At 26.1% G+C, this 11703-nt stretch overlaps 2 protein-coding genes across 2 annotated transcripts; one reads left to right on the plus strand and one right to left on the minus strand.

Moving 5' to 3' along the window:
* On the plus strand, nt 1-6470 carry LOC142233925 (uncharacterized). Its single transcript, XM_075304986.1, has 2 exons — nt 1-260; nt 5850-6470. The coding sequence occupies exons 1-2, from the start codon at nt 85-87 to the stop codon at nt 6385-6387; spliced, it is 714 nt and encodes a 237-aa protein (XP_075161101.1). The 5' UTR covers nt 1-84; the 3' UTR covers nt 6388-6470.
* Nucleotides 6471-10720: 4250 nt separating this feature from the next.
* On the minus strand, nt 10721-11703 carry LOC142236220 (uncharacterized). Its single transcript, XM_075307483.1, has 2 exons — nt 11454-11703; nt 10721-11378 (listed from the first exon to the last, which is right to left on the minus strand). Exons 1-2 carry the CDS (start codon nt 11624-11626, stop codon nt 10799-10801), a joined length of 753 nt encoding a protein of 250 aa, XP_075163598.1. The 5' UTR covers nt 11627-11703; the 3' UTR covers nt 10721-10798.

Raw genomic sequence — 11703 nt, forward strand, 5'->3', positions numbered from 1 at the left:
GTTGAGTATTCAATCGACCACCAAACAATTCGTTTTCTTTACGGAGATCGTAAAAAGGAAATACTTTTTTTTTGTGGATAAATAATGTCGGCTCTGTTTTGTATATTTGCAATTCTTCTTATATCGGGTGATCATTTTACATTATCCTATGAAACTCTAGGGAATGCAGTGAAAAAGTGGCAAGATCATAAAACGGATGTTGCAGTGCTAGAAACACTCGTTGGGGACATGCATAAGGTTTTAAATGTAGCGCTTAAACAGTGAGTAAATTTTGTTATTTCTAATGTGAGTGTGAACAAGTGCCCTAGGGCAAATTAATGCAAATTGCCACTGGCGGATCCACCACAGGACTGGTATCGATGCTGTAGTTTATGGAGTACGTTTTTTTTTGTTTTTATTTCCATGAAAGTTAATGTTTGACTTATTTAAAAAGTTTTTACATTCTGCTAATCGGATTCTCGAAAATATAAAACAATTAAGGTTTTATGTATAAATGGGTATCTCAAATTAGTACGTACTATAAACAGTACCATATGACCTATAACAATAACAACTATTTGGGCCAACTAGAAAAAAATTTTATCAAAATTTTATTTCTATGGAAAATTTTGTCAAAATTTTATTTCTATGGAAAATTTTGTCAAAACTTTATTTCTATAGAAAATTTTCTCAAAATTTTATTTGAATAGAACATTTTTTTCACAATTCTATTTCTATGGAACATTTTCTCAAAATTTTATTTGAATAGAACATTTTTTTCAAAATTCTATTTCTATAGAAAATTTTGTCAAAATTTTATTTCAATAGAAAATTTTGTCAAAATTTTATTTCTATGGACCTATACCAATAACAACTATTTGGGCCAACTAGAAAAAAATTTTATCAAAATTTTATTTTTGAAGAATATTTTGTCAACATTTTATTTCAATGGAAAATTTTCTCAAAATTTTATTTCTATGGAACATATTCTCAAAATTTTATTTGAATAGAACATTTTTTTCAAAATTCTATTTCTATAGAAAATTTTGTCAAAATTTTATTTCAATAGAAAATTTTGTCAAAATTTTATTTCTATGGACCTATACCAATAACAACTATTTGGGCCAACTAGAAAAAAATTTTATCAAAATTTTATTTTTGAAGAATATTTTGTCAACATTTTATTTCAATGGAAAATTTTCTCAAAATTGTATTTCTATGGAACATATTCTCAAAATTTTATTTGAATAGAACATTTTTTTCAAAATTCTATTTCTATAGAAAATTTTGTCAAAATTTTATTTCTATGGACCTATACCAATAACAACTATTTGGGCCAACTAGAAAAAAAATTTTGTCAAAATTTTATTTCAATAGAAAATTTTGTCAAAATTTTATTTCTATGGAAAATTTTCTCAAAATTTTATTTCTATGGAAAATTTTCTCAAAATTTTATTTCTATGGAAAATTTTCTCAACATTTTATTTCCATAGCAAATGTTCCCAAAATTTTATTTCTATATATATATATTTTCTCAAAATTTTTTTCTATATAAAATTTTTCCAAAATTTTATTTCTATAGAAAATTTCGTCAAAATTTTATTTCTATAGAAAATTTTCTAAATTTTTATACCCTCCACCATAGGATGGGGTGTATATTAACTTTGTCATTCCGTTTGTAACACATCGAAATATTGCTCTAAGACCCCATAAAGTATATATATTCTGGGTCGTGGTGAAATTCTGAGTCGACGAACTTCCGAACGAAACAAGTTATCGACTTGAAACTTGGCACAAGTAGTTGTTATTGATGTAGGTCGGATGGTATTGCAAATGGGCCATATCGGTCCACGTTTACGTATAGCCCCCATATAAACGGACCCCCAAATTTGGCTTGCGATCGCTCTAAGAGAAGCAAATTTCATCCGATCCGGCTGAAATTTGGTACATGATGTTAGTATATGGTCTCTAACAACCATGCAAAAATTGGTCCATATCGATCCACTTTTACGTATAGCCCCCATATAAACGGACCCCCAAATTTGGCTTGCAGAGCCTCTAAGAGAAGCAAATTTCATCCGATCCGGCTGAAATTTGGTACATGGTGTTAGTATATGATCTCTAACAACCATTCAAAAATTGGTCCACATCGGTCTATAATTATATATAGCCCCCATATAAACCGATCCCCCGATTTGTCTTGCGGAGCCTCTAAGAGAAGCAAATTTCATCCGATCCGCTTGAAATTTGGTACATGGTGTTAGTATATGGTCTCTAGCAACCATGCACAAATTGGTCCACATCGGTCTATAATTATATATAGCCCCCATATAAACCGATCCCCCGATTTGTCTTGCGGAGCCTCTAAGAGAAGCAAATTTCATCCGATCCGGCTGAAATTTGGTACATGGTATTGGTATATGTTCTCTAATGACCATGCAAAAATTGTTCCACATCGGTCCATAATTATATATAGCCCCCATATAAACCGATCCCCCGATTTGTCCTCCGGAGACTCTTGGAGGAGCAAAATTCATCCGATCCGGTTGAAATTTGCAACGTGGTGGTAGTATAAGGCCGCTAATATCCATGCCAAAATTGGTCCATATCGGTCTATAGTTATATAGCCGATCCCCAATCACACAAAAATTGGTCCATATCGGTTCATATTCATGGTTGCCACTCGAGCCAAAAATAATCTACCAAAATTTTATTTTTATGGAAAACATTGTCAAAATGTTATTTCTATAGAAAATTTTGTCAAAATTTTATTTCTATAGAAATTTTTTTCAATATTTTATTTCTATAGACAATTTAGTCAAAATTTTATTTCTATAGAAAATTTTTTCCAAATTTTATTTCTATAGAAAATTTTGTCAAAATTTTATTTCTATAGAAAATTTTGTCAAAATTTTATTTCTATAGAAAATTTTTTCCAAATTTTATTTCTGTAAAAAATTTTTTCCAAATTTTACTTCTTAGAAAATGTTGTCAAAATTTTATTTTGTCAAAATTTAATTTCTATAGAAACTTTAAACTTAATTATATACCTATTTAATCGGCCTTTTTTAGTTTAATATATACTACGTATGGACTACCTTGTAATTTAGAAAACGGTGTGAGGAAGTTTTAAGATACCTTGCCATCGGCAAGTGTTACCGCAACCCAAGTAATTCGATTGTGGATGACAGTCTTCAGTAGAAGTTTCTACGCAATCCATGGTGGAGGGTACATAAGCTTCGGCCTGGCCGAACTTACGGCCTTATATACTTGTTGGAAAATATTTGAGTTCCAACGTTTCCGACAAGCGTTAGAATCCATTAAAAATTATAAAGAATTATAAAAATTATTTATTTGACAAAACATCACAGAATTTTTTAATTTATATCCAAAACATTGAATTCGGATCACACCTAAAGAAGTGATGCAAATTCAGTGCAACGGCTGTTGAAATGAAGGACTTCCGTTCTATGACAAGCCCATGTTAAATTCATCGCTTCTGCGTCAATTTTGCATCACTTCCGGATCCAAAAAGAACATTTTCATTACTTTTTTGGCGACGCTTTTTTTTTGCTGGGCAGTACCATATGACCTATACCAATAACAACTAGTTGGGCCAACTAGAAAAAAATTTATCAAAATTTTATTCCTATGGAAAATTTTGTCAAAATTTTATTTCTATGGAAAATTTTTTCAAAATTTTATTCCTATGAAATATTTTGTCAAAATTTTATTTCTATAGAAAATTTTGTCAAAATTTTATTTTTGTAGAATATTTTGTCAAAATTTTATTTCAATAGAAAATTCTCTCAAAATTTTATTTCTATGGAAAATTTTCTCAAAATTTTATTTCTATGGAAAATTTTCTCAAAATTTTATTTGAATAGAAAATTTTTTTCAAAATTCTATTTCAATAGAAAGTTTTGTCAAAATTTTATTTCTATGGAAAATTTTCTCAAAATTTTATTTCTAAGGCAAATTTTCTCAACATTTTATTTCTATAGAAAATGTTCCCAAAATTCTATTTCTATAGAAAATTTTCCCAAATTTTTTTTTTAAAATTTTCCCAAATTTTTTTTCTATAGAAAATTTTCTCAAATTTTTTTTTTATAGAAAATTTTCCCAAAATTTTATTTCTATAGAAAATTTCGTCAAAATTTTATTTCTATAGGAAATTTTCTCAAAATTTTAATTCTACAGAAAATTTTCTAAATTTTTTATTTCTATAAAAAATTTTCTCAAAATGTTATTTCTATCGAAAATTGTGCTAAAATTTATTTCTATAGAAAATTTTCTCAAAATGTTATTTCTATCGAAAATTTTGTCAACATTTTTTTCTATAGAGAATTATGCTAAAATTTTATTTCTATAGAAAATTTTGTCACAATTTTATTTCTATAGAAAAGTTTGTCAAAATTTTATATCTATAGAAAATTTTGTCAAAATTTTATATCTATAGAGAATTTTGCCAAAATTTTATTTCTATAGAAAATTTCTGCAAAGTTTTACTTCTATAGAAAATTTTGTCAATATTTTATTTCTATAGAAAATTTTGTCCACATTTTATTTTTATAGGAATTTTTGTCAAAATTTTATTTCTATAGAAAATTTTGTCAATATTTTATTCCTATAGAAAATTTTGTCCACATTTCAGATTCTTGTTGGAATAAGTGAGTTTGTTCTTATAGTCTGACTTACTCATAGGCTCTGCCTTCTCCATATATATTTCTTTGGCCAGACATCCAAAATCCTTGGTCAATTATTAATCTAAGCCATCTCATAAAGAGTTTTTGGACAGTCTAATGCCAGTTGTGTTATAATGGGTGATTCTTTTGAGGTTAGGATTTTCATGCATTAGTATTTGACAGATCACGTGGGATTTCAGACATGGTGTCAAAGAGAAAGATGCTCAGTATGCTTTGACATTTCATCATGAATAGACTTACTAACGAGCCACAACGTCGAATTTTCAGTGAATGGGCCCTAGAAAAGTTGGCAGAAAATCCGCTTTTTTATCGACAAATTTTGTTCAGCGATGAGGCTCATTTCTGGTTGAATGGCTACGTAAATAAGCAAAATTGCCGCATTTGGAGTGAAGAGCAACCAGAAGCCGTTCAAGAACTGCCCATGCATCCCGAAAAATGCACTGTTTGGTGTGGTTTGTACGCTGGTGGAATCATTGGACCGTATTTTTTCAAAGATGCTGTTGGACGCAACGTTACGGTGAATGGCGATCGCTATCGTTCGATGCTAACAAACTTTTTGTTGCCAAAAATGGAAGAACTGAACTTGGTTGACATGTGGTTTCAACAAGATGGCGCTACATGCCACACAGCTCGCGATTCTATGGCCATTTTGAGGGAAAACTTCGGAGAACAATTCATCTCAAGAAATGGACCGGTAAGTTGGCCACCAAGATCATGCGATTTGACGCCTTTAGACTATTTTTTGTGGGGCTACGTCAAGTCTAAAGTCTACAGAAATAAGCCAGCAACTATTCCAGCTTTGGAAGACAACATTCCCGAAGAAATTCGGGCTATTCCGGCCGAAATGCTCGAAAAAGTTGCCCAAAATTGGACTTTCCGAATGGACCACCTAAGACGCAGCCGCGGTCAACATTTAAATGAAATTATCTTCAAAAAGTAAATGTCATGGACCAATCTAACGTTTCAAATAAAGAACCGATGAGATTTTGCAAATTTTATGCGTTTTTTAAAAAAAAAAAGTTATCAAGCTCTTAACAAATCACCCTTTAGAAATTAAATCAATCACCAATATGATGCCATACTCAATGAAAATTAACCTTATTCTGATAGCTACCTCTTTAATTTATCATTATTCTCTACTATATTATAATTTTCTATTTTCAGGAGTAAAACTGAAAATGAAATTCTTTTTAAATCGACTTTGGAAAGAGACAACATGCAAGACGATTCTAAATATTGTACACAAATCCCCGAAACCTATAAAATATCTCAAACTAATCACAAATTGGTTGAAGACAACATTGTAAACAAAATGAACAAGATTAATGACGAAGTGATATTAAATCTTAAGAAAATTTTGGATCTTGCAGACTGTAACGGTGCTGCTTCTCTTACCGCATCGCCTCAAGGCAATGGAAACGAAATAGCCCGAAAAATAGAAAATTTTGAAAAACAATTGCAAGATTATGAACACCGGGAACGGGAACTACAAGCTCAGAATGAAAAGCATCTTAAGCACTTGCGAGATATTAGCAATAGACTATCTGATCAGCAGAAGAAATTTGATCAAATGGAAGAACAAATGCAAAAAATGATAACGGCCGCAAAGGCTAAAGGGGCATCATCAAATGCAGACAATAAGGTGGCAATGGATTTAGTTGTTGGAATGTTGAACAAGAAGGATCAGAAAATCAAGGTCTGATTGGGTTGCCATAAAGGCGTATTGTAATAATTAGCCACAAATGTTTAACATTGTAAAATAAAATGAAATTTAAACTAAACAAAGGATTTTTTTATTTCAATAGAAAATTTTGTCAGAATTTTATGTTTCTAGAAGATTTTATCAAAATTTTATTTCCATAGAAAATTTTATCAAAAATTTATTTCTATAGAAAATTTTATCAAAATTCTATTTCTATAGAAAATTTTATTTCCATAGAAAATTTTGTCAAAATTTTCTATAGAAAATTTTGTCATAATTTTATTTTTATAGAAAATGTTCTCAAAATTTTATTTTCTATAGAAAATTTTGTCAAAATTTTATTTTCTATAGAAAATATTCAAAAAATTTAATTTTTATAGAAAATTTTCAAAAATTAAATAAAATTTTATCAAAATTTTATTTCGTTAGGAAATTTTGTCAAAATTTTATTTTTATAGAAAATGTTAAAAAAATGTAATTTTTATTGAAAATTGTTGTCAAAATTGTATTTCTGTAGAATTTTTTGTAAACATTTTATTTTTTTCGACAATCTTGTCAAAATTTTATTACTTTATACAATAATAGAAAATTCTATTTCTATAAAAAATTTTGTCAAAATTTTATTTCTATAAAAAATTTTGTCAAAATTTTATTTCTATAGAAAATTTTGTCAAAATTTTATTTCTGTCGAAGAATGTTGTTAAAATTTTATTTCTATAGAAAATTTTGTTAAAATTTTATTTCTATAGGATCTTTTGTCAAAATTTTATTTCCATAGAAAATTTTGTCAAAATTTTATTTTCGATAGAAAATTTTGTCAAAATTTTATTTTCGATAGAAAATTTTATCAAAATTTATTTCTATCAAAAATGTTGTAAAAATCTTATTTCTATAAAAAATGTTGTAAAAATTTTATTTCTATAGAAAATTTTGTCAAAAGTTTTTTTCTTCGAAAAATGTTGTTGAAATTTTATTTCTATAGAAAATTTTGTCAAAATTTTATTTCCATAGAAAATTTTGTCAAAATTTTATTTCTATAGAAAATTTTGTCATAATTTTATTTCATAGAAAATTTTGTCTTGATTTTATTTCCTAGAAAATTTTGTCATAATTTTATTTCCTAGAAAATGTTGTCAAAATTTTATGTCTATAGGAACTTTTGTCAAAATTTTATTTCTATAGAAAATTTTGTCAAAATTTTATTTCTATAGACAATTTAGTCAAAATTTTATGTTTGTAGAATGTTTTGTCAAAATTTTATTTCCATACAAAATTTTTTCATAATTTTATTTCATAGAAAATTTAGTCATAATTTTATTTCCTAGAAAATTTTGACAAAATTTTATTTCTATAGAAAGTTTTGTCAAAATTTTGTTTTTATAGAAAATTTTGTCATAATTTATATCTATGGAAAATTTTGTCAAAATTTTATATCTATACAAAATTTTGTAAAAATATTATTTTTTTCGACAATTTTGTCAAAATTTTATTACTTTATACAATTTTGTCAAAATTTTATTTTCGATAGAAAATTTTGTCAAAATTTTATTTCTTTCGAACAATGTTGTCTACATTTTATTTCTTTCGAAGAATGCTGTCAAAATTTTATTTTTATAGAAAATTTTGTTAAAATTTTATTTCTATAGAAAATTTTGTTAAAATTTTATTTCTATAGAAAATTTTGTTAAAATTTTTTTTCTATAGGATCTTTTGTCAAAATTTTATTTCCATAGAAAATTTTGTCAAAATTTTACTTCTATAGAAAATTTTGTCATAACTTTATTTCATAGAAAATTTTGTCATAATTTTATTTCCTAGAAAATGTTGACAAAAGTTTATTTCCATACAAAATTTTGTCAACATTTTATTTCTATAGGAACTTTTGTCAAAATTTTATTTCTATAGAAAATTTTTTCATAATTTTATTTCATAGAAAATTTTGCTATAATTTTATTTCCAAGAAAATGTTGACAAAATTTTATTTCCATAGAAAATTTTGTCAAAATTTTATTTCTATAGAAAATTTTGTCCAAATTTTATTTCCTTCGAAAAATTTTGTAAAATTTTTTTTATAGAAAATTTTGTTAAAATTTTATTTCTATAGAAAATTTTGTTAAAATTTTGTTTCTATAGGAACTTTTGTCAACACTTTATTTTCATAGAAAATTTTGTCAAAATTTTATTTCTATAGGAACATTTGTCAAAATTTTATTTTCTTAGAAAATTTTGTCAAAATTTTATTTCTATAGAAAATTTTGTGAAAATTTTATTGCTGTAGAAAATTTTGGCAAAATTTTATTTCCATAGAAAATTTTGTCAAAATTTTATTTCCATACAAAATTTTTCCAAAATTTTATTGCTATAGAAACTTTTGTTAAAATTTTGTTTCTATAGGAACTTTTGTCAACATTTTATTTTCATAGAAAATTTTGTTGAAATTTTATTTCTATAGGAACATTTGTCAAAATTTTATTTTCATAGAAAATTTTGCCATAATTTTATTTCTATAGACAATTTAGTCAAAATTTTATGTTTGTAGAATGTTTTGTCAAAATTTTATTTCCATAGAAAATTTTGTCATAATTTTATTTCATAGAAAATTTTGACAAAATTTTATTTCTATAGAAAATTTGTCAACATTTTATTTCTTTCGAAGAATGTTGTCAAAATTTTATTTTTATAGAAAAGTTTGTTAAAATTTTATTTCTGTAGAAAATTTTGGCAAAATTTTATTTCCATAGAAAATTTTGTCAAAATTTTATTTCTATAGAAAATTTTGTCAAATTTTTATTTCCATAGAAAATTTTGTCATAATTTTATTTCATAGAAAATTTTGCCATAATTTTATTTCCTAGAAAATGTTGACAAAAGTTTTTTTCCATACAAAATTTTTTAAAAATTTTGTTTCTATAGAAACTTTTGTTAAAATGTTATTTCTATTAAAAATTTTGTTAAAATTTTATTTCTATAGACAATTTAGTCAAAATTTTATGTTTGTAGAATGTTTTGTCAAAATTTTATTTCATAGAAAATTTTGTCAAAATTTTATTTCTATAGAAAATTTGTCAAAATTTTATTTCTTTCGAAGAATGTTGTCAAAATTTTATTTTTATAGAAAATTTTGTTAAAATGTTATTTCTATAGAAAATTTTGTTATTTATGTTATTTCTATAGAAAATTTTGTTAAAATTTTATTTCTATAGACAATTTAGTCAAAATTTTATGATTGTAGAAAGTTTTGTCAAAATTTTATTTCCATAGAAAATTTTGTCATAATTTTATTTTTATAAATTTTGTCATAATTTGATTTTCTAGAAAATTTTGACAAAATTTTATTTCCATGGAAAATTTTGTCAAAATTTTATTTCTATAGAAAATTTTGTCAAAATTTTATTTCTTTCGAAAAATTTTGTCAAAATTTTATTTTTATAGAAAATTTTGTTGAAATTTTATTTCTATAGAAAATTTTGTTACAATTTCATTTCTATAGACAATTTTGTTAAAATTTTGTTTCTATAGGAACTTTTGTCAACATTTTATTTTCATAGAAAATTTTGTCAAAATTTTATTTCTATTGAAAATTTTGTGAACATTTTAATTCTATAGAGAATTTTCTCAAAAATTTATTTTTATAGAAAATTTTGTCAACATTTTATTTCTATAGAAAACTTTGGCAACATTTTATTTCCATAGAAAATTTTGTCAAAATTTTATTTCTATAGAAAATTTTGTCAAATTTTTATTTCTATACTCCTATTTTCAGAGTTGAGAGCATATTTCATCGAACTGCATTCTATCAATGTTGAACTCTAAAGAATTTTATGAACCTAAAATTATGTCCAATCAATTGCAATTGCTGTAGTAAAAATATCATTTAAATGTTTAGAGGAAAAAAACAAAAGAGAAAGAAGCCTGAATTGAATGCAAACGGGTATGTGGCAAGTGATGGCTATTAAAATTTTACTATTGTTGGCTTCATAAATTCTTAGATCTAACATAAAGTTGGTGGCATTGAAATACAAATGACAGGGTGTAACATCAACCATAAAATCGCTAGTAGTAAAAACATGAGAGTATCTCATTGTGATCAATATCTATCGCTAAGTGTGGAATACTATCACTAATACTGTTTAGGATACAATGAAATTGGACATTGTAGTAGATATCAAGAGAAACAAAAAGGTCATTTTAATCATGATATCAGCATTAAAATTATAGCAACCTTCACCATAGGATGGGAAGTTTATGATATTTCCAATTGAAATTTGACCCTTTAATTACCGTATGAAAATTGGTTCACATTGGTTCATAATTATTCATAGACTCGGTAGGCTTGTTTTCTATTCATAGAAAATTCAGTTACATTTTATTTAGATTTACAAAAATCACTCTAAAATTTATTCATCGACCACTAAGAGATGTCAGTGGAATTTCTTGTTAACTCCAATATTTTCCGAACAATACATTTCTTTCTATTGCACTCGGACTTGCGGTGTAATTCTAAGGAATTAATAGAATTTTGCACTATGGGTTGAAGTGTTTCAATTTGGATAAGTTTCTCTTCTTGTCTAATTAAGTTGGATTTAATTTCATTGAGAAGAGACGAAACACTTGAAGCATTAGAATTCAATTGTTGGCCTGCATCTACAGAATGATTTTGGAAAATATTTTGCAATTTTTGTAAACGTTCATTAAATCCATCCAAATGCAGTAATTTTTCCATTACTGCTCTGTGAAAGTTGGTAGACGTTTCATTATCATTCGAAGCGCAATTATTTGAAATCATCTTAACATGGACCATAATTCGATCAAACATATCCGTATGTTTATCATCATTGTCATTGATTGTATTTTGAATTTTTTGCTTGATTCTATTCATCTTGGTGGCCAAATCATTAAATTCATCATCTAAGCGACATTTTTGAAGTAGATCTCCATTGTTTGTCAGTGAAGCCTTAACACCCGCTATGATATCAGTCTCACTAGCATGACTATAAAGGGCAGAGAGAAGCAATAGAGAAAATTGTATTTTTAAAATATGCAATAGTTCGCTTTGAAATTATTACTTTTTTTTTACGTTGCTCAGATCTCTTTGAATATCCATTAGGTTGAGCTTTAACATATAGACATCGGTCAGTAATTGGGATTTTAATTTTTGATCATCATCCATCACACATTGGCCCAGTATCCATGACAGACATATTAATATCCAACCGAAAGTTTTCCTACTCGCAATCATTGTTGAAAAGATTTTTGATTTTTTTTCCTTCACAATAAATTCCCTCTCAGTAGTCGACTGTTTATGGAAGGCTTTGG

Source organism: Haematobia irritans, chromosome 4 (assembly GCF_050003625.1).
Source record: "Haematobia irritans isolate KBUSLIRL chromosome 4, ASM5000362v1, whole genome shotgun sequence".
Classification (NCBI taxonomy): Eukaryota; Metazoa; Arthropoda; class Insecta; order Diptera; family Muscidae; genus Haematobia; species Haematobia irritans.

What these genes read in the sequence shown, in the direction of transcription:
- LOC142236220 (XM_075307483.1), bottom strand. Translation starts at nt 11,626, where the DNA reads ATGATTGCGAGTAGGAAAACTTTCGGTTGGATATTAATATGTCTGTCA. An exon ending in CTGAGCAACGTAAAAAAAAA is followed by an intron (nt 11,379 to 11,453) that starts GTAATAATTTCA and finishes TGCCCTTTATAG; the next exon opens with TCATGCTAGTGAGACTGATA.
- LOC142233925 (XM_075304986.1), top strand. Translation starts at nt 85, where the DNA reads ATGTCGGCTCTGTTTTGTATATTTGCAATTCTTCTTATATCGGGTGAT. An exon ending in TTAAATGTAGCGCTTAAACA is followed by an intron (nt 261 to 5,849) that starts GTGAGTAAATTT and finishes TTCTATTTTCAG; the next exon opens with GAGTAAAACTGAAAATGAAA.